General features: G+C 41.4%; 1 protein-coding gene across 10 annotated transcripts in view; it reads left to right on the top strand.

The window, feature by feature from the left end:
* The window catches only part of KTN1 (kinectin 1), a 76,403-nt gene that overhangs the window by 20,184 nt on the left and 33,817 nt on the right, over positions 1–22,402 (top strand). For 8 of the 10 annotated variants that reach the window (XM_062577561.1, XM_062577560.1, XM_062577559.1 and 5 more), the window contains exons 2-16: positions 2,412–2,474; positions 2,917–3,473; positions 5,074–5,211; positions 7,737–7,904; positions 10,049–10,179; positions 12,656–12,772; positions 14,898–15,038; positions 17,047–17,153; positions 17,789–17,921; positions 18,999–19,086; positions 19,390–19,556; positions 20,185–20,253; positions 20,940–20,977; positions 21,581–21,671; positions 21,971–22,039. In XM_062577561.1, the coding sequence (XP_062433545.1) occupies positions 2,951–3,473; positions 5,074–5,211; positions 7,737–7,904; positions 10,049–10,179; positions 12,656–12,772; positions 14,898–15,038; positions 17,047–17,153; positions 17,789–17,921; positions 18,999–19,086; positions 19,390–19,556; positions 20,185–20,253; positions 20,940–20,977; positions 21,581–21,671; positions 21,971–22,039 (1,980 nt within the window). In that variant the 5' untranslated portion in view covers positions 2,412–2,474; positions 2,917–2,950. The remainder of the gene's footprint in view (positions 1–2,411; positions 2,475–2,916; positions 3,474–5,073; positions 5,212–7,736; positions 7,905–10,048; positions 10,180–12,655; positions 12,773–14,897; positions 15,039–17,046; positions 17,154–17,788; positions 17,922–18,998; positions 19,087–19,389; positions 19,557–20,184; positions 20,254–20,939; positions 20,978–21,580; positions 21,672–21,970; positions 22,040–22,402) is intronic. The other 2 variants (XM_062577557.1, XM_062577552.1) reach the window with 2 other exon arrangements.

Genomic DNA, 22,402 nt, shown 5'->3' with positions numbered 1-22,402 from the left:
CTGTAATTGTTTGTGACACTTTATTTTCCCAGTGCCAGGGGATTGCAAAGGAGTCGTTGCACAAGTGGAGGAAAGTGCAGGGAAGGGAGGCCCTGCGGGGAAGGGAAAACGGGAGGGAGAGCCAGGAGATGGATGGAGGCGCTCTCAGCAGAGATGTCCATTGCGTTGCCAGCTCTGAGATAAGAGCTCACCTTGTTCAGTATGTGTTCCCCACTCGGACTAACTGCTCTGATTATGTATTATGGTTCCTTGTGAAAGCATCTGAAGCTTAAATACATGTGGCTTCAGCTTTCCTGCTTTTAAAATGTCAGCTGCTTTCTGCTTACGCTTGGTCCTGCCTTGTTGACCAGCCTCGCAGCTGCAGGGATGGTCATCTCCGTCATGTTGCGACCCTGCTCCCTTTCCACCCAGTGTCGTTCCAGTTGGTGCAGCTCTGCCAAGCCATGACTGCTGCATCTCCTGGTGCTTGACGCCTCAGGCCTTTACGGGGCGTGTTGTAGGGTTTTTTAATTTTATTTTAGTTTTGCCTAACATGCTGACTTGGCTTCAACCTGAGCGCCTGGTGTCTGGTCTTGGGGTCAGCTGCAGGGTGTGATTGCCAGGCGTGATGAGTTTATGGCCAGCTGCGCGCACGTGTGTTGGCGAGACAGAGGTGGGCATGTTCTGGTGGAGCGCTCTTAGTGCGTTAGGTATCGTAATTGTTACAGTAATGTACTGAAATGAACAACTTAATTACACTTTGAAAAATCTGCTTAATTACATATTTACTTCAGGGATTAGCTTCTCCCCTAAGCATTCAATATTGACTTTGGCTGAGACAGATTTTTTTCAAAATCTGCTCCCTTCAAGTGATAACTAATATTAGATAATTTAGTAATACAGGAAACTGGATTTATCAAGTAGCTGTCATTATTTTGAAAGCTCCAGCTTTAACACACTTAAGCTTTTCTCCCAAACAGACAAGCTCTCCCTCTTTTCAACCCCCCTAAAACTTTCTCTGCTGCATGTAGTTCTCAACGCAAGCCTTTCAAGTGAGTGATGTACATGCAGAAAATAAATGCAAACCGGGAGGGGACTTAAGGCAACTGAATAATTAGTGTATTGAAAAGTTGGTCCTTATTTTGATAACTTAATAGCCAAATTAGAGTTCTCACATCTTACTTTTTGTCCTGCTCAATGCACTGTACAAATATGTTATTTCAGTAACTCTTCTCTGTCCAGAAGCGATTGCCTGTAACAGCTTTTCCCTCTGAGCCGGGCTGCCGTCGCTGTGGCAGGATGGCAAACCGGTTTCTGACAGCAGGTTTCAGCACATCCTGGAGGTGATGTAAAAATTACATAGAAGTAATGCTAGCAGGTGTTCGAGAGTAATCCTCAGCCTGCCTGGAGGTGCGGGGAGCCTGGACTTCTCCAGGACCGCATGGACTTTCTGTCCCTGGGCCCTCTGTAGCCGTGTTTGGTTTAGGAGGTCTGAACTTTGCTTTTTGTGGAGGCCTGGGGTTGAATTTTCTTGTGTTTGGGTGACTACAGATAGAATGATTTTATTTTATCCTGCTTCAGGTGCAGCCAGAAAAATAATTGGTGGGCTTGCTAGCACAGGGATATGAAGAGGGACCACCAGCATGCTATGTTTCTTCTCTTAAGCAGTGGTGGGAATAGTCTAAGTGATGCTGTTCTAAATTGTGAGGCAGTTCCTCCTACTCTTTCTGGAGTCATCCATCTTACGTTAAGCCTGTGCCAAGCTCTTGTCTCAAAATTGTTTGAGGAGAAACAGAAGGGCAAATTGATGTGAAACTGTCTGGAGTCATTGACAATATAAGTCATGAAGGAACTTGTTTTTGGAGACCTTTCTGCACATTGACAGTTTTGGTGGATGCTGTGGTTGGGCAGTGGAAGACTCTGCTTCCAAGAATCTTGAATTGCACTTATTTAGTTGAAATTTTGGTCTTGTTTTTTAATGATTGGTGTATTTTTCCTTGGGACAAACAGTCCGGGTAAGATTTGAATTATTTCTGCAAAAATCCAGATCTTTTTTTTTTTTTTTTTTTTTTTTCCTTAGTGGTCAGTTGTGAAGTGGGCAAGTTTGTCAAATCTTGGCCCCAAAGTCAGGTTTGTAACTTATTCTGACTATATTTCCTTACCTCTGTGGTTACTGCTTTTTAAAATTATTTATTGTTGTTATTATCCAGTGCTCTAAGCATAGTGTTTCAGCAAATTATCTTGAAGTCATGTGGTCTCTTGGTACCCAGCAAGTTGTATTCTGTTATGTGCACAAAATAAGTAACAGATCTTCCTGTTTTCCTATATGGAGTCTTTGTGAGTTTAAAGCTTCAAAAAGCATTTTTTGAAAATAACTGAATCTTTATGGTTTACTAAAATTTAGGGCTTTCTCCCTTCTTCCCTTCATGTAGCTTCTGAAGCTGTCAAATCTGGGAGCAAAAGGAAGCTGAAATTTGACTTTCCCCTTTGCCAAGGTAAAAATCTTAATTCATAGTGTTTAATTTATGGCAAAAGATTTGACTGTGAAGAAGGTACTGTGTTGCTCTGCACGTACTGCCTATTCACAGCTTCTGAAAGTGCGGTCTTGTGTATTTGTGCAAAAGCTGTAACTGCATGAAAATCACCTGAGAAGGGAAGAACGAGGAAAGTAAGGAAGGAGGAGAACTGCCCTCCTCCAAGATCATCAGTCTTAGAAGCTACAATTCTTTCCTATGCAAGCTTACAACTTTGAAGCAAATGGTAAATGGATCCAGAAGTTGTTGCCTGATTGATACAGTTCATAATTTTGTTAAAGCTATTTTAAGGCTTCTCTAAAGCAATAATGTCAAAGTTCCTATTATTGCTATAAGTGTGTGTAGGAAATCTTGAAGAAAACTTGGTCAGAAGACTAATTATTGTTTTTTCTTCCCCCTGTAGATTTTTTTTTTAAACATAGTTAAGAAAAAGCACAATGGAGTTTTACGAGTCTACCTACTTTATCATCCTCATTCCTTCCGTGGTGATTACAGTCATCTTCCTCTTCTTCTGGCTTTTCATGAAAGAAACGCTATATGATGAAGTCCTTGCAAAACAGAAAAGGGACCAAAAGTTTCCACCTGCCAAGACTGATAAAAAGAAAACAGAGAAGAAGAAGAACAAGAAGAAAGAAGCTCAGAATGGGAACATCCATGAGTCTGATTCTGAAAGTACTCCTCGGGACTTCAAACTCTCTGATGCCCTGAGTACAGATGAAGAACACGTAGCTCCTGTTCCCTTGAGCGTGGCTGAAGCATCTAGTGGTGTTAGAGAGCGGAAGAAGAAGGAGAAGAAGCATAAGACGGTTCAAGATGATCATGTAGCGAAGGAGTCGGAAGGATCCAAGTCTTCAGGCAAGAAAGTAGAACCAGTCCCTGTTACAAAACAGCCCACTCCACCAGCTGAATCAGCAGCATCTAAGAAGAAACCTGGGCAGAAGAAGCAGAAAAATGGAATGGGTATCTCCTGTTGCATACGCTTTTTGCACAGAACGCCAAAACTGTGTTCTGCTTTTGGCAAGGCCACAGAGTGTCTCTTTCTCAGAACTGTCCTACCTGAGCTGTATGGGGCAAAGCTCACTTCTAACTTTTTTCTTTTTAAGAGCTTTTGCTTTTTCTCCTGTCTTCATCTGGCAGCACTGTTCTGTTTTTCCTCCTCCCATGCTTGCTTTCTTCTACCAGAGACAGTTGAGGGAAAGAGAGTAGCTCTTATCTCTGCTTTGCTCTATGGTTTGTCTACTTCGCTCTCAAGCTGCCAAAATTTTGATTAGCTCAAAGAAGTCATTAAATGTTTGGTGTGTGCCTTCTGATGTCAAGCCATGAAAAAGTGGAGCTCATAAGAGAATGGTTGCTCTGATAAGGAAAGACATCTAGGAAACCCCGTACCAGAGTGTGCAAAATAAATTACTGTTCAAGTGCAGGCTTTATGTACAAAGCGGTGTATTTGGTGGCTGAGCTGCTGGAGCAAAGCACTTACCTGTGCTTCCCAGCTATTACACCTTTAAAATCAAGTAGAACTGATCCTAAAAGGAAACCAATGCAGCCGCTGTAACTAGCAGAGTGTCATTTGACTGTCTTGATCATATTCTCAGCAGAAGTGAGCATACTCTATTCATAATCAGACAAGAACAGATAGAATAGATACAGATAGATATATAGATAGGGATACAGTTTCTGAAATAAGAGAGAATCAGGATATTTACAGATTGCCCCTTTTTAGATGCAGATGTAGCAGAGTTACTAGAGGGAGTGAGGAAAAAGAACTGCTGCCTGATGTGGTGGATTTTTTTTCTTAAAAAAAGACTGAGAAAGACCCACCCACCAATAACAAAAAATGTCAAATCGTGGTTGTGGGTGTTCTCTTAAAAATCTGTGGCTTGGTTAAAATGTGGTCTGCGAACACTGTTCTGAGGGCAGCCACGACTAACTTTTATCCTTGGATTACAGGAGCCAGCACCATAACCCTGTATTGTGTGTGGTCAGCTCTGACAAGAATATTACACAGCATATGCTCTCAAAAAAAATCAAAAATCTCTGGCTTGTAATAATAACTTTTTAAAAGAACAGTTCCCTAATGTGGAACGCACATTTTCTGCTTCTCACAGTCCCAGTATTTATTGGGGGTGTGTGTAGGTTGTTTAAGTGTGTTCATGGGGAGGGAGGGGAATACTTCCTGCAATTGAGAAAGTAATGTGTGTGTGACACATGCTATCCACTCTGCAGTAAAACCTGGATTGGATTTGTTAAGTCTTTAGTTTCATTGTTCTGCTTGCACATAAAATTCCTTATCTGTCAAAACATTAGCTGTAGTGGCCCTTGATCTGCTTGACTCTGCTAAACTTTTCTATTGCTTTGGGCTGTCATCTGGTATGGGAAGTGTATGTGTTTGTGTGTGTATGTTTGTACATATGTAAAATTTTGTGTCCCGATTAAAATACACGAGCTTTTTTTTTTTTTTTTTCCTCTGGGAGTGGATTTCACTGATTATTACAAATTCACTAATTTAAAAGTGATGACAAGAATATACAGCAGAGCATGTTGTCTTAATTTTCTGTTACAGATGATCAAGATGCTAAGACTGATTCTGTTCCATCTCCTGCCAAAAAGCAAGACCCGGTGCTGCTCCACCAAGAGATAAAGCAAGAAAATGTATCAGGAAAGAAGAAAGTCTCAGCAAAGAAACAGAGAGTTGATAATGGTGAGAATACTAACAGTGATTTTTTTTTTTTTTTTTTTTTTTTAGTTCGAACAAACCTCACTATTAAAGTTTTGTGCCATCTGTACCTTGCTTCCTCTTTCTTTGGAAAAGAAGGTCATATAAGTCTAACTTTAGTTTGAAAATGTAGGAATTTCAGGTAGGAGGGCTGTCTTAATGTGTCTCTAAAAGACTGATCAGCCTGAGATGCTGTTCTTCCTTTTATGAAACTCTTGTGCCTATGAACATGGGATGACCGTGTGAACCTTTCCGAGCCTTTGGATCCAAACATCCACACTTGAATCAAGGAATAATATGTTATGACTTAGAGCAATTTAGAGCCTGTTCAGCTTATGCCCTGAGTGAGGCATGTCTGTAACCATAGCAGTAATCTGCTCAAAACAGGGCTGTACTTTCCTAGCCAGTTGCTTTGAGCGTGTTCCTCTCTTATTGTCCTTTTGTTAGCTGTCTGTTGCCCCAACATACACTGCTCGTCTTTGCTGTCAAGGCCTGTACTGTTCGTCATCCCTCGTTCTCTGCCAAGATGTTGTTTCTTGTCTCCTCTTGGCTCAGTTTGCCTCTGTGTTTCTGCCTGTCACAATGACTGCTGTTGTGCCTGTGGCATTTGGGAAGAGCATCGCCGTGAAGCTCTGTGAGGCTACCTTGTTAGCTTCTCAAAACTCTTCTTTGCTGGGTCAGCTATGAGGACGTTGGCAGTCGCAGAACTGCTCCTAGTGTACACAGTGTCAGTCACTGTGTTTCCTTTATGCTTTTGATGGTCAGGCCATCAGGGCCTGGATCAGCTTTGGGCCCTGGTTAGATCAGGGTGGAGTTCCAAGTCACGTATAAAGTTTCTGTGAAAACCCCTTACTTCCACATTGTCCAAGAAAGAAACCCAGTAATGGGGAAACTAGTGCGTAACAGTCTTCTGTGGGTGTTCTTGTGCTATCCCTGATGCATATGTTGCTGGCCTTTGACAATGGCATATTCCTGTGTCCCTTCTTGAGGGACCGTTTTGTGGACCACAGGCTTGTCGGTACGTGCATAACTTGTGTCCATGTAGCATTAGAGCTATACTGTTCGTGCTGCATAGGAACAGCTTGTAGTTTATTTGAATAAAATCTGTTTTGCTCTAAAGCTGCTTGTCTAAAATGACAGAGCAAAAACTAGCTGTAGTGGACATCTGCATTAGCCAAGACAGTGTTGTAGGTGTTCCACGTATTACTGATACCACCAAAGGCTCTCAGTGGTATTACATGTGTTTTGGAAAAACTGGAGGAAGTTAAAATAGGGAGGGGAAGATAGTAAGGAGAAGATGGGAAAAGGTGGGGATGACAACTGCAGGAGATGGAGGAAGCTTCTGCTAGAGCAGAGTTCTCTGCACTTCTGCGCTTGCTGTTCACAGCAGCTGTTTGCTTGCTACTTAAGAGAGTGTCTAGTGGGTGATATCAAAGGTCTATCTACCTATTTTGCTCTTTAAAAGAAGCTAGAATACATAGGTGGTTTTTGATCTGCTCTTTTGCAGCCAGGCACTGGTGCAATATGAATATGCATCCCTGAAACCTGATATCCCAATTTCTTCCTATTGTGTCTGTGACATGACATCTTTTCTCCATCAAGTTTTTCAGGCTGGGCTGAGCAGCTCGGTGAGCTTTCTTGCTGTGGGTAGACTGTGCAGAATGCCTCATGTATGCCAGGCAGTGTGGACCAGGAGCTCAGGCACCGATCAGACAACAACCCTGGCTTTCTTAGCTCTGTTGCTGGCTGTATCTGTCATCTCTGGTCTGGCACTCTTCCTCTTCCCTCCCATGCTTTTGTCTCAGCTGTGCAAGGCTGAAAAGCTCTTTGGGCAGGGGATGTTTCTCACTAAGTGTTTATACAGTGCTACGTGAATGGAGACCCAGGATCAGTCAGTACCCCTGGGGGGTGTCTCTGAATGTTAATGATGCCTAAAGCCTGCTCTAACAGAGGAGATGTCTTCATTAAGTGCAGTTGAGTCTGCATGTGAAGTAAGCTTGATGGCTGTCTTTACCACATGTTCTGTCTAAATGCTTTAGTTCAGTAGTGATGTAACCTGGGTGAGGATGCCAGCGGTAAGATACTAGCATTTAACAGAATAGTGGAAAGACACTTTACTATATTTATTCTTAGGGATGCTGGAGGTTTTTCATATGCGGCCACAAGTAAACCTGTCTTGTGGATGCTGTGTGCAACTTTTTCATTAAAGTGAAATAAAAGTCGAAATGTGAAGTTTCTTCTCCGTTACTGTTTAAAATGCTAAAAGGCAGCTTTGAAAATGTAAGTTTAATTGAAGCTATTAAATTACTGTGCATTAGAGACCTTTATTTAATGAACTTACCTGAAGAGCTTTAATGAATTAAGCTGTGAAGTATAATAGAAATGGAGAGTATAAATAACTATTGAGGTTAGAATGTTTTAATCCAACTCTAATGTATTATGCATCATTTTGAAATGCTGAGGTTAATTATTAAATAGCTCTAACCTATCCCATGGACTTTCTGTTACAGCTTTGGTGGATGAACCTCTTATTCAACCAACTACTTATATTCCTTTGATGGATAATTCTGATGCCAGTGCTTTGGAAAAGAGAGAAGCAACTGAAGTAGCAAAACAAAATATAAATGAGGGGATCCAGAAGAGCAGCAGCAAGAAACTGAAGAATGAAACTGATAAAGGTAACGGATAGATGACCTAATCTCTCAGGCACAGTCTGAACAGCAAAAGCATACTGTGCATGTGAGGAGGGGGATCTTTTTCTTCTTGTCTAGGAAGAGGTGATTTGGGGAAAACATTTGTGGCTGCAGGACACTGTTATTGCTTCTCTGTGCTCAGATTCATTTATCCCTTGTCGTAGACCCTGTTAAAAGGGCTTTTGCCAGTTGCCCGTGGACGTGGACTCTGGCAGTCCCCAAGGCTTCTGATGTTCCTTTTAACGCAGTGGGAATTGGTTGGGATATGGCAACTTCTTTCATACTCTTATATGGGGTCTGGAGTGATTCTTGAATTGTCTCACTTTGAACTTCTAAATAATCCACTGACTTGCTCAGAGTGTGGCAGACTTAGTGAGCCATGAGATGAGACCCTCCAGTGTGTGGCAGCTGTAGCGAGGAGGCCAAGTGACTGACTGAAGCAGTGACTCTTTTTGTTCAGGCTAGTGCAGAGCATTGGTTGTCGCATGTTGTCTGCCTGGCTGCTCACTGCACTGTTTGGAACTGCTGTTCTTAAACTTGTGTTTTTCTTCTTCTTCTTCTTCTTTTTTTTTTTTTTTTTTAATGCACACGTGAAAGCTTCCTGGCAACTTGGTATGATATCTAGACTGAATTCCCACCTGCCTGAGGCCCTTCTTGTGCTTTTAACTCAGATGGCTGCATATTCCTGCCCCATGGCATCAAAGCCTCTCGTGTGCCCCTGTCCCTTCTCATTTCCTTTTCAAGCTATAACCTTCTGTATGAGCTCCTAATTCTTCTGAATCAGCTGGGATTTACCCTCCCAATATAGAAATCTTTCCCTATCCTAATTGTAAGCTTCTTGGGCGCAAGGTCAAGGTTCTTTCTGTGTTCAAGGAGCACAAAGTGCAGGCTGTTTCACACCGAAGTCCTATGGACTTCCAGCTAACCAGAATCTGGTCTATCAGGATTTTGGCATTTCCTTGGTAACTGCATCACTGACTATTTCAGTGCAACGATGACTTAATCTGAAGTTTGTGGCCAAGGCTCATTTGGGTTTAAGGCTAGGAGATGGTGCTGGAATTTCTCAATGATTCCTCCCTGCCTGCCTGGACTCTGTTATTCAATGACTTGTTCTCATGCTAGATAGTCTCTCTTAGGGTTTTAATAACACTAATATTTTTGTATTTTTTTCCAACTGTACTTTTTGTTTTGAAAACTCTGGGGAGGCTTGGGTTTGATTTGTGACTTGAGTTCTGTGACGCACTTAGTACGTGTTGTGAGAAAGCTGGACCGTTCTCCATGAGCTTTGGCATACCTTTTTTACCTGAACCAAGCATCACTGGTATGCTTAACTTTTTAAAAAATCCCCTTGTATATTTTTGTGTGCTGGTGAGTATTTGACAGAGGTAGTGGGAGCTTCAAGAGTCTTGTGCTTCCATTTGCTTAAGTTAGGGGGCCACCTAATGACTCGCTAAGTGCAGCTGCGCTTTTTTTGAACTAGATTTTTGCTCCTTTAAGGATAGATAGTTGAGTTGATCTGTGTTCAACTGTTTGTCTTTTTAAACACTTACAGGGTCTGCAATTAAGATGGATCTTACTAATTTATTTTTCTACTGCTAAACTCCTTCTACAGGAATTAATTTCCAACCTTAGACTTGGAGTAGTTCTCTAATTTCCGTGTATTATCGTCTTCAATATGTCACTACTTAAATTCTTTACCTTGTCATTTGCATCTTGCTTATGGAGCCAGATTTTCCTTTAAATTGGGAGCTTAGTTTAAATTATTGTTGTAACTTGAAGATTCCTTCCTAGTATATTTTCACATTTGTGCTATTTTTTTCCAAAAAAAAACCAAACCCCAAACCCACGAACTGTTATGCTTTGTCTTTTTGTTAGTGACATTATAAATGTTACCAACTGTAAAAACAAAGTGGTGGGATTTTCTTCCCAAAACTGTCAGCGGACAGATTGTTATCAGCTTTAAATCTAAGATATGTTGTTTTTGCTGAATATTTATGACCTTTTGCTTCTGACATTTTAAACTAAAATTAAATGTTATATATAATGGCATGCTATCACATGTTATTCTGAGGCAAAATAAATAATTGTGTTTGCATTCCAATGTGAAAATTCTCCCTTTTGTTTTGCAGAAAATGCTGAAGTAAAATTTAAAGACTTTGTAATGACCATGAAGAATATGATCCTCACTGATGATGAGGCCCGTTGTGTAGTGGAGGTGTTAAAGGAAAAATCCACTGCGATTCAAGATGCCTTACAAAAGGTGAATGACTGTGGGTAGGGCGAAGAGTATTAAATAAGCAGAAATTGCAAGACACATTATCAAATTAGTTATAGCAATGTGGTGTTGCAATTTCTGCATTATGTCTTTGGAAGACATTTTCCAGCTGGTTTGTGCTTGCTTTGCATACATAAAGCAGTTGTCAGGTATCTGTGTACTGCATCTGTCATCCTGTGGGTTGTCTAGACAGACTGATGGCTTTTGGCTGGGTCAGAAGGAGTAGATGTAACCATGGCGTGTAAGGTACGTAATGTAGCCTTCCTCTGTGCCAACACGCAGCAATAAGCAACAGTTAATCTATCTGGTGACTTCTTTAGGAGTGATGTTGCATAAATGTGTAAATAGGATGAACTATCGTAGAAATGGAGGAAAACCCTCCTGCAGCAGTGCAGTCTCCCAGCTAAATCTGTGTTGTGCAGCACTTACCCTCTTGTAAGTCTGTACTGTCTGGTCTTCTGACTTCTTTGGATGTTTGTCATAGGGTGACTCGGATGGGAAGGGAGCTCAAAAGGTCTCTTGTCCAACCTCCTGCTCAAAACAGGATCAGCTCTGAGGTCAGGCCAGGTTGCTTAGGGTCTTAAAAACTTTCACGTATGGACACTGCCCAGCCTTTCTGGGCAACCTGTCTCAGTGCTTGACTCTTTTTAATTCTTATTTTGCACTTAGAGGAGAATAGTGACCACCAATATCTCTTACAAATACCCTCTCCTCTCTGCTGTAAGTTTTTCTTATGATGGCCCTTTTGTGCTTAAAACGTCCTGTTGGTCACACTTGAAATCTTGCGCTTTGTTCTTCTGTGGATACGGTACCAGAACAGAAATGCAGAATGAAACATGTATTGATTCAGCTAATACAATATAATAGCCTATTCTGTAATAATTCAGGGACTTCAGGAGGTAAAGCAGCCCAACCTTCTGCTCAAAACAGGCTTAACACTGATTTCAAACCAAGTTGCTCTCAGTCTCGTTCAGCTGGGTCTTGAAAACCTCCAAGGACAGAGACTTCACAGTCTCTTTGGGCCCCTGTGTCACGGCTTATCTGAAAATCCTTTAACTTTATTTCTGCAGTTCTATTGCCTGTTTTATTCAGAACAGCAGCGTGTTTCTCTGCTCTGTGTGTGTATGTGTAATTAAATGTATATTATATAAATTTTACTTATATATATATATATATTTTAAAAGATTTGACATTAAAACTGGAGCTTTAGGGCTAAAATGGATTCCTGTGTTTGTATGAAACTCAATATAAGATAACTTTTTGTAGATGTAAATGTGAATATTGGCCTATCTGCAGCACATCTCATGGTGCTGACAGCCTGTTTTGTGTATGTGTGCAGTACACAAACTTCTTGCTGTACGCCATTCCGGGTAACTCCTATATAAAGTAGCAGTTTGCCACTCAGTCTTTGTGAAAGAAATGTTAACTGAGTTGCAAAGTTCAGCATTCTTTGTGTTGTGAGGAAGAGATTTCCTTTGCTCATGAACTAGACTCAGATAAAGTAATTTTCTTAGTGTTTACTTAACTGCTTCATATATATATATATGTATGTATATATATGTGTGTGTATATATATATATATACATATAAATATATATACATATATATATATATATATATATGTAATTTTCCCCTTTGCCACAAGCACACAGCAGAAAAGATACAACTTTCAAATAGTTGTGGAGTGGTCTTATGGGACCTCTTTGCAGTCCTCTTTGCTCCTTCCATTATCAGACTTTGCTCAGTGAAGTCAGAGTGCAAATGTCTTAGAAGTCGGGCCCCTTGTCACAGTTACCTGAGTGGGGACAGGTGTACAAGTGGCAGTGGTGTGGGGAGGCTTCTAGCTCTGTTTCTGTTCCATTTCCTGTGGCATCTCTTAAACTTGCATGTCAGTTCTCCCCAGCAGCATTACGGTTATGTCAGCTGAAAGCTCTTCTGGCGAATGCTGTCAGCATCTGCAGGTAGAAGGAGAGACCGGATTGGCATTCTCCTTGTCTCTGTAGCGAGATATTTCAGGTGATTAAGCTTCTTCTAATCCATATTGGACCTGCTTTGAGCATGAGTTGGACCAGGTGATCTTGGAGGTCCCTTCCAACCTCAGTTATTTAGTGATTCAGCATATCTATAACTTTTCCCTTTATTTGTCTTAATTGCAGTTCTCTCTTTTTCCCAGCGCCACCAAACCGACCGTCTTGGAAGGCGGAAGCACCTTAAGAGCTCATTTGTTCTCTTAATTGGTTTCAGAGCACTTAAAAATGCATTTCCTGGTCTAATGAAAACAGCCCTGGAAGATCCATTAGCAGAATTTAGTGCTAGTGGTGCCATGTTATGCCACGTGGGCCAAATGATTGGGGGGCAGAGAAGGGTGTGTTTCTTCTTTTCAAGTTTGCTCTGCTGCCTCTTAGTGTACTATTCAAGTACTTCCAGGGAGCATGATCCTTCTAATGTACTTTTGCTGCAGGCTAGCAAGGCAGAGTCGGCTGCAGCTATACATCAGCTGCAAGACAAAGAGAAAATGCTTGCTGCTGTGAAGGAGGAGGCAACTGTTGCGAAGGAACAGTGCAAGCAGCTAACCCAGGTAAATATAGACATGTTTATACATAAAGAGGGGTAGGGGTAAGGGCTTTAGAACTAATAGCTGGCAAATGATGGTTTACTGAGACCGGTATGAATTAAAAGGGGAATCTTTTTCGATTAAAAATTTAGGAAGACATTATGTATGTTTTTTATGACATTAGTAGTACTTGTAGAGTTATTTCCCAGTAGTTTTTGGGATCATTTACTATGACTTCTAAGCTGAGACTGTGTTTCCAGTTTAGAAAATATTCTAGCATTCATGTGCTTGTGTGCTTCTAGGTGTGATAATCGAAGTTTTCTTCTTGAAAAAAGCTATAGAAAGCTTACTTAGCCCTTTTAGCTGCAGCCCTAGGAGCTTTGGACTTAAAGGGATGCTGATGTGTGATTGTCAAGACTAATTTATGAAACCTGTTTTTTCTGTTTTCCTTTCTTCTTTCCTTTTTTTTGGTGAAGATTTCAGAGGAAAGTGGTCTCTGTAGGAGACGTTATTATGCAACTATTGCAGTAGTTGAGAAATTGTTTTTCTTATGTTTTGGGAAATCCAGTGGCAGAGTGGCATTAGGAGCAGGACAGTTGTGTTGTGGGACAAATGGGCTCTGTTCAGAAAGCTGAGTGGTTAGCAGAAGGGGACAGGACATGAATTGGGAGCCTTGGCAGATGAGAAAGAAGTAGTTACTTTGTGAGCTACTGGAAGGCTGTGGGTAGGTGTATGCCTGCAGATGGAGTTGAGATTTGGGATAGTCAATACATGGTTGTGTGGAGGAGAGACTCAAGTCATTTGGAGAGGAGGGAAAAAGTCTGGCTGGGGATTGCATAATGAAAGGAGGGTATCTGCTGGTGAAGAAGTAAAGGGAACGTTGGAAGGAGCCTGGTTCTGGGGGGGCAAGTTGCTGCGGTGGCAGGAGACACTCTGCAAAGTGGGACTTGCAGAGACGAGGCCTGACCTATGGAGCAGCAGGGTCATCTTGAGGCTTTTGCAATTTGGGTTGGGGAGGGGAAGGGAGGAGGAGAAATGAAAGTTCCTGAAAGCTAGAAGAAAACAGGTAAAAGTTAAGTCACGGTAGTACTAAATCATCAGGATAAAGCAAGCAAGCTTAGCTGGACTGACAAAAAGCGTTTATTTTGTAACTGATGTGTTGCTTTGAAAACATTGTTAAAAGCTATGGAGGAACCATAGCGGGGGGGGGGGGGGGGGGGAAGTGATTTAACACTTTCAGTGTGACTTAAGTTCCTAAATGGCTCTGTGAGCATGAGCTTGGGAACTCATGTCACTTATCTCATTCTGGAGGGAATAGCCTCCTGAAGGTAATGAGTTGTATCTAAAAGGAGAGAATAGCTTTTATTTAAATTAAATTGCAAAGCTATAATTCACTATGAAGAGATGGAAAGTATTCAGGCTAATAATTTGGAGCACTTAAATTTTCTATCAAGATTCCTTGTGCTGTCAGAGAGGCTGATTTCTGCAGTAGGTGCTTTTGAATATCTTCTGGAGAAATCGCTGGCAATACAAGGAGCCAGTGCTGTGGAGCTAGAAGCACCCGAAGCTCGGCTGGTACGAGTATCTCATCCTGCAATAGGAGCTTGCAGAAAGCTACACTTGGTTTATGCGTCCTGCAGCAAATGCATTTATATTGCAGAGGAGCAGCTCTGTGCACTTCTTAAGTGTCTGGGTTGAGTTACTGGCTAATAAATGATTCATCCAAATAGAAACGTGTATTTTCATTTGAAAGCTTTAATACGGTGTCGTACTAGTGGGATTCAAGGTGTCTCTCAGTTTGGCTATTGGCTGGATGCTACAAGACTGTTCTTGACCTTGCCTTTGCAACATCCTGTGAAATGGTATTTACTCTAAAATGCTCTGTAGTCTTGTCACAGTCCTTTACCTAGGTTCTTCCATTTTGCTAGATTTGGGAGGAAAATCTAAAATCTGCCATGTGCAATGTCTGTGGCTGTAATTGTTAGGAATTTCTGTGATTTGGCCAAGCCCGATAAAAATGAGATAGCTATGAAAGATTACTATTTAATTTGGCAAATCCAATTTTTAGTAATCTTAAAGCAACGTGACCATTATACTGTAGAAGAGAATAGTAGATGACTTTTCTTTGTTTTTCATTTGATTTCCCAAGGAGCTGGTTGCAGAAAAGGAGAGAAACAGTTTACTTACAGCGAAAATGAGAGAACGTATCAACACGCTAGAAAAGGAACATGGCACTTTCCAGAGTAAAATACATGTTAGCTACCAAGAATCTCAGCAGATGAAGATAAAGGTAAAAACGCTTTACCAAAACTATTTGAGCTGAAGTTCAGGAGCAAGCAGATCAATGCTGGGCAACACCTGTTTTAGCAAAAGGAGCAGCATTTATTTCTGTAGTAACTGGCTTTTTGTGTTACCCCAAACCTTGAGGAAGGCAGTGCCTTTGACACATCTGCATGAAGATGGGAAACTCTGTGGCAATTTTCCACCTTAAAAGAAAGGCAGGGTCTTTGCACAGGGGACTGTTTGAGTCTGTGAAAGACCAATGTTAGGCAGCTTGCCTTTGATCTAGTTAGTTCCTCTTCATGATCTTCTGCTGAAATGTTATGCAATTAAAGTGTAAAATCTAATTGAAATACTCAACTTCAGAAAGACATTAATGCTAATCATTATTTACCAGCAGCTAAATCTCATTTTAAATTATAGTACAAAGTGATTGGGCAATATAATTCTCTTATGATGTAAAAAAACGCTGTTGAATGGAGAAGTACTTTGAAAATATTTGAAGGGCAGATTCCTGAGGCTTTTTAGACCCTTGTTATTCTAGGTCACATTATATTGGAGTGATCTCAGTGTTTTAGTTTAATCAGATTAAAAAGTTTAACTTAGTTTTCTACCAAAACCAGCTTCTCTTATAGCATCTGACTGGTGCTTAGATTTGATGTTTTAATCTCTTTTTTTTTCCTACCTAGATACCACAGTGTCAAACCTAGCATATGAAGTTTCAAACTGTATCTTGTATCATGTCTTAGCACTTCAGTGAGGACCATTTCTGTGGGTTTGGAGCAGAGCTACACTCCCCAGAGCAGAGACTGTCCTATTTGAACCTATGCAGGAACTGCCTAAGGAAGGGGGCTTGCATCTGGCTGGGGAGGTTGAAGCAGATTTGGGCAAGAATAGGTGATTTTGTGAGGAATTGGTGCTCTGGTTCTGCTACCCCTGCTGATGTGCTATAACACTGCAGATGGGCTGAAACCCTAACCCAAGTTTCCAGTTACTGTGGGCTGGGCCCCCTTTTCTCTCAGGACTTTTATATCTGTGTTGCATTTAAAAAAAAAAAAAAAAAACAGAACGTAAAAAAGCCACCCAACCAGCTTGGTACATAGGTTGGTGCTGAACTTCACATGTTTGCCCTAGAAGCTAGTGCTGTCTTCTGCTGCACTTATCTGGCAAGCATTTGTTTGGACTTTTTTTATATACAAAATTCTCATTGAGTCAGTCATTTGATGAAACTAGGTCTGGGAAATGGTGTCACCTGTGTTCCCACATTGGTGCTGGTGAAGAAAGAAAGAAACACTGTAAGCTGCCTGTGCTTCAGGACTGTTCAGAGCAGGCTGTTGGCCTGTAGGAGCCAGCTACACTGTCACCTGGATGTGCAGCGTCCTGTTTTTCCTTCAGATCCAGTCTGCTGATCTTGTTCAGGCTTCTGAAGCAGCCCTGGGCTGCCAGGGCTTCTCTCTGCCTGAGCTTCAAACTGTCTGAAGTGCACCAGCAACATGTTACCGTTTAAACAAAGGATCTAGTTCATAGTCTTGACTGCAGCGTATTAGATAAGGACTAAACTTTGGCAGTTCACAACCTGCAGTCCCTGTGGTGTTAGTAGTTTTAAACTTTTCTACTTTGTTTGAAGGCTTTTTGAACTTCTAATGGCAATTCTCGGTGGATTTATTTCAGTTTCTGTTGAAAAAGTAATATATCGATATCCACTTATTGGTAACTATCTAAAATTATACACTTGAGAGTAATCAGTGTCATATGTAGTACTTATGTGCTATTTACAGAGCCTGTTGCCTTCATACACAGGCTGATGCACTGGTATAAAAGGAAACCAGTATTTAGATTCAAGCAAGAGGGTCTGAGTTGTGCGCTTTAATTAGGAAGTGGGTTTGTGTTGAAGAAGGAGGTGAAACTGCCCCCTCCCAAAAACTTCAGATCAGTTTTCATTACTCAAATTATTGTGATATCATTAGTTCTACTATTTGCTAGTTTAATTCTTTTGGGATTGTTTTTCCCTCCATCAGTTCCAGCAACTCCGTGAGCAGATGGAGGCTGAAATAAGCCACCTGAAGCAGGAAAATGGTATTCTGAGAGATGCTGTCAGTACTTCTACCAATCAAATGGAAAGCAAGTATGTTAGCAGCTAATTGGATCTCTGTGTGTGTGTTTTTGTGTGCCTTAAACTTTCCCTAAAGAGTTGTTCTACCTTCTGCTCCCTCTGTTTCCATCTTCTTTGGCTGTGTCTGAGTTTGTGGTTATACTAGGAGCGTAGCTATGTGGGGTTCAGGAGGTGCATGTTTACATTTGCCTTGAGCCAAGGCTTTCAAAACTGATCGGTGTCTCTTATCAAACTGAAAGCTCGTTTTGCTGCGCCTCCCCCTCATCCGTTGAGAGTGGGTGCAGAAGGTGTTTTTTCCCCAGACTATGTCCCCTTTCTCAAGTGGCTTTAGGAGGGGTGCAGGTGCTGGCCTCTTGGGAGGCCAAGAGCTCTAAACTTATAAATCAGTGCTGTAAAAAGTGTCCACAGCCTGCAGTTAACAGTACCGCTGGGGAGGCAGCGGGATTTATGTAGTGACTTTGCAAGTGTTCAGAGGAAGGAAAAGGCATCTCGGTGTTTCATCTGTTGCAAGTCCCTGAGCCAAGGAATAGGACTGTGTGTGTGTGTGTGTTATGGTGACAGCTGAGGGCCCCAGGAAGGTGTGTAGTCAGACTATGCTTATGGTTATACTTTATCATAGCTGATGCTGTGAAAATTTTTATTTTTAGGCAGTCGGCTGAGCTGAACAAACTGCGGCAGGATTATGCGAGGCTGATGAATGAGCTGGGAGAGAAGTCCAGCAAACTGCAGCAAGAGGAACTCCAAAAGAAGAATGCAGAGCAGGCGGTTGCTCAGCTAAAGGTGACTTCTGTTTCCTCTGCCTGTCGAGTTGCTCTCGAGGCTTTATCTGAGCCAATTTCTGCATTGGGCAGAACTGGGTGTGAGGCATGTGAGAATCCCTTCAGCTGTTTCCCTGGCCACTAAATCTGTTTGTTCTGTTCCTCTTGCACATGTGCCTTTTTTCAAATAATTGCTGATCCAGCCTATGGGGTTATTTAATGCCTGATTCAATACTTTGTATTTTCAGTAAATACTTCGTATTTTCAGTAACTACAAATTCCCTATGAGGTAAAACTTATTTTGCCAGGAAAATAAGTTTTCAGAAGCTTAACTGATAATTTGCACTTTGTTTTCAGTGAGCATGCAATTCCAACTAGATTTGATATTTTGCAGTAATTTGCTCAGATGATGTTACCCTTGTGTGATTTTTTTCTTCAAAGTACATGTTCTTGCTTCTGTGTATGCTTGAATAAAAAAAAAAACATACTTTTTTTTTTAAGAGTTAAAACATAGTAGCTTCTGATGCATCTCCTTCTTTCTGTTTGAAAGAAAAGGTCTCCTGTATTAAAACATATTTCAAAAAAACCCTCAATTTCTCAATTTTGAGGTGAGAATGCCAATCCAGAGATCATTTACTTTTTTCTTTTTCTTTTTTTTCTATTCTGCCCCCCCATTTATAGTTAAATCCTGGTTTGCAGAAGTTCTTGCTGACCCTAGCTATTGCAGATGGAGAGTTGCTATCTAGGGCTGAGACATTTTAATAAATGCAGATTTACATGATATGTGGCTAGTCTGGCTTTTAGTGTTAATTCTGAACTTGCAGGGCAAAAAAAGCTGTATCTTCATATTACAGAAACCATCCTGCTAAGAGCCTGTGATGAAATCCTGTTCACAATTTGCCTTCAAAATTAATAGGCTAAACTGCTGTAGTGGGAAGGTTTTAGGGCGCTCGGTGTCTCTGATGTGCCCTAATGGAAACAAGGAACAATTTTGCTTCATTGCCGTATGTTTTGGGAATAGCATTGAAGAGATGCACTCTGTTCAGTGCTTCAGAAATGAAGGCTTGACTTTTTTTCATCAACTGTGTTCAATGTGAAGGTCCAGCAGCAGGAAGCAGAGAGAAGATGGGAAGAAATCCAGGCATATCTCAGGAAAAGAACAGCAGAACAGGAGGCAGCACAACAAGGCATGTATAAAATTCTCTAATCTCAACTGCAGTGATCTGGCTGTTCCCTTTTGTTTAAAAAAAAAAAAAAAAAAAAAAGAAATCAACCCACTTTGTTATCAACGTCAAGCTGAGGTGAAGCCGGTACTGCTTCTGCACCCTGAGGAAACAGTGTGGTATTATACAAATTATTTTGAATAGTAATATGACAGCTGAACCTCAGCTTGCTAGAATGAGGCTTCTAGTCAGCTTCCATGTTTACAGTAAGTTATTTCCCTAAAATTCAAATACTTCTGAATTAAAATCCTGACATTTCTGCTACAGATGTGCAGAATAAGCTTGTGGCCAAAGACAATGAAATCCAGAGCTTGCACAGTAAACTTACTGATACAATGGTGTCAAAACAGCAGCTGGAGCAGAGGATATTGCAGTTAATGGAGGCTGAGCAAAAGAGGGCAACTGCAGAGGACTCTATGCAAATGCAGGTGCAGGTATTGCTCAAGTATCTTAATTTTTTTTTCTCTTTCCCCTTTGTGCCCATGGAAATCCAGTAGTATCTTGAAGTGCTGCTCTAACAAAGCTTTGCAGCTGAAGAAAGAGCAAGAAAACTGTGCCAGTCTCATCTGGTAGCTTATGAAATGAGATGCTGTGCAGTGCTGCAAGGAGGTCCGGGGCTGTCTCAGACCCTTGAAGCACTCTAGGCAAGTCAGGAAAATGTGCTGCGCTGGGTGATTACCCAAGCTGTGAAATGATGTGTTAGTCTGGGGAGTCTGGAAGAGCCAGCATGCACCTTTCGGTATTTGTGTAAATGCTTTTGGAGGGAGCTCTCTTCTTTCGGCGTGAAGTGGTTACAGGCAGCGCAGCCATAGCTCGCGAGGGCTTCAGGGAAGCCAGCTGGCATGAGGAATGTTTCCTTTTGACAGGGTGTGTTGTTATGCTTCCGCTCAAATTGGTTGATCTTAGTGGAGAGAAAAGCAATGTCTTCAAAAAAAAAAAAAAATGTCTAATACATGACTGTTATGCTGTCCTTACTAACTTAATCACAGCTGAGAGCTCATACCAGCAAATATTGACCAGCTGCAGATTTCAGCCTGCTTTTCTTTGTGCTCTTTTTACAAGGAGCTGATCGAGCAGAATGATGCTTTGAACGCTCAGCTTCAGAAGTTTCATTCACAAATGGCAGCCCAGGTACAGCATGTTCTAAGACTTTACTCTTTCTTTTGTGGTCTTGAATTTTGAACTTCCTTTTAAAAGGCTTCTTTTAAACTCAAATATGAGATGTATCATATTGAAAATGAACACTTGTTAGCAGCATCTTTTCTAGTGCTTCTCAGTCTGATTTAAAATCTAAGTTTCTCCTCTTTTTTTCGAGGGCAGGGTGCAGGGGGGAAATCCACCTGTGTTTTCCTGTGGTGTTAAATCATTTTTCATTTACAACCAAAAGGTAGAATACAGCATCTTAAATGTTTATTTCCCATCACTTTACATGTGTGGGTATTTAGTCTCATGTTGTTCTTTGGACTTTTTGTAATCTTCCTGTGAACCACCCTATAATGCCTTTCTTTTACGTGGCAGAGTTGAGAAAGTGTCTTGTGGTAGCATCTCTGTAAAGCTGGCTGTTCGTTTTGGTGTTGACTACTCGGAAAAGTAAAAATTCTGCCTAATGCCTCTCGATTTTTAGGCTGAAGGGGAAGGGGCATCAGTATGTGCTTGTTGTATTCTTTCAATGTTCCTTAGCCAGGAAATACTTGTAAATCGCTTGTGACAGTTTAAAATAACTTTAGACAAATCTTAAAATGCTATTTCTGGCTCCCCGTAGAAGAGGATTCTTTGACTTGCCTTACTTTCAGCAATTTATTTTTTTCCTCCTGCAGACCTCAGCTTCAGTCCTGGCAGAAGAACTACACAAAGTGTGAGCATTCATTTCCCCTTCTATTTGGGAAGGTGTTACTGGCTTTGAGTGCATACCACCTTTCCTTAGTGTCTCTGTGGTGCGTACGGGGGGGGGGGACTTGTGAAAGAAGTGCTGTTGCCCATGCTTTTTAACTCTCCAGTATGAGATGCTCGCAAGAGCTGTGGAACTGCTTCCTTTGGATTTCCCTTCCTTGCCTGGCCTTGGAACTGGAGTCCGTTATGTGCAGTTCTGTTTGCACAGAAAGCTGTCTCCTCTCTCTTATTTACCCCTGTCTATATGCAGGGGTAAATGTGCAGGAATGTGCATGACCATGAGAATGTTAGTATTTTGGGCTGTATCACTGTGCCAGGAGACTTCTCCCTTTGGGAGATGGGGTAGTTGTGTTTCAGAGCCAGAGAACATCCCATACATTCTTGGCAAGCAAAGAGCATTTAAAATGGATGGAAAGTCATTTGGACTGAAAGAGTACTGTCAGTAGGAGTGCGAGTAGTGAGCTGGATTTGAGGGCTGGTGTGTATTTCATGTTTAGCCTGGTGCTTCACATATAAACTTCACCCAAGACATCTTGGTATTGATAGTCATCTTTTTTCATTTGTACAGGATTGCAGAAAAGGACAAACAGATAAAGCAAATGGAGGACTCATTAAGCAATGAACATGCTGGTTTAACCTCCAAGGAGGAAGAGCTCAAGGTATAATGAAAGCCAGCTGATACAGTGACAGGCACATCATATGTGCATTGTAAAATGCATCCTGAAAGGCTGCTGTCTTTGCATCCAGAACCAGCTCCTTTGGCTATAAGTCTGACTTGGATCTTCTGGGCAAGATCCGTGCTTGATGCTGGAAAGCGGGTGACAAGAAAGCTTGAGGCTTTTCCTTGCTTTTAGCACTAGACTCTTGTAAAGGGTGACCTGAAATACTTCGCACTGAAAAATGGACTTACTTGAAATACTGACTCTACAAAATACAAGTATTTGTCTTCTTCCTTCAGGTCTTACAAAGTATGAACTTATCTCTGAAATCAGAAGTACAGAAGTTGCAGGCTCTCACAAATGAACAGGTAAAAAGATTGTGTTTTATTTATTAAAGATCTCATTGTACTCCCCGCCTCCCACCCCTGTTCATAAACACAAGGGCAGGTCCATTGGTTTTGGTCGGCTATGTTTAAGCCCTTTAGAGGTGTGAGGCTGCAGAACCAGACTATAATATGTGATTCCACAGAGTTTACAGCTGGACTGAGGCCTATTTCTTACCTTCTCCACTAGCTGACTTGGTTAGCCAGTAAGAAACAGATTTACTGAAGCAAACTGCTTGTTAGTTGGGCTTTTTTGGTAGACTCATTTAGATTTGCAGGCATGCAAAATGCAAGACACTTCACAGGAGCAAACACAACTGTGATTAAATATGCAGTCCTGGCAGTTGC

The sequence above is a fragment of the Rhea pennata genome, chromosome 5, assembly GCF_028389875.1.
Source record: "Rhea pennata isolate bPtePen1 chromosome 5, bPtePen1.pri, whole genome shotgun sequence".
Taxonomy (NCBI): Eukaryota; Metazoa; Chordata; class Aves; order Rheiformes; family Rheidae; genus Rhea; species Rhea pennata.
This window is presented reverse-complemented; position numbering and strand designations above follow the sequence as displayed.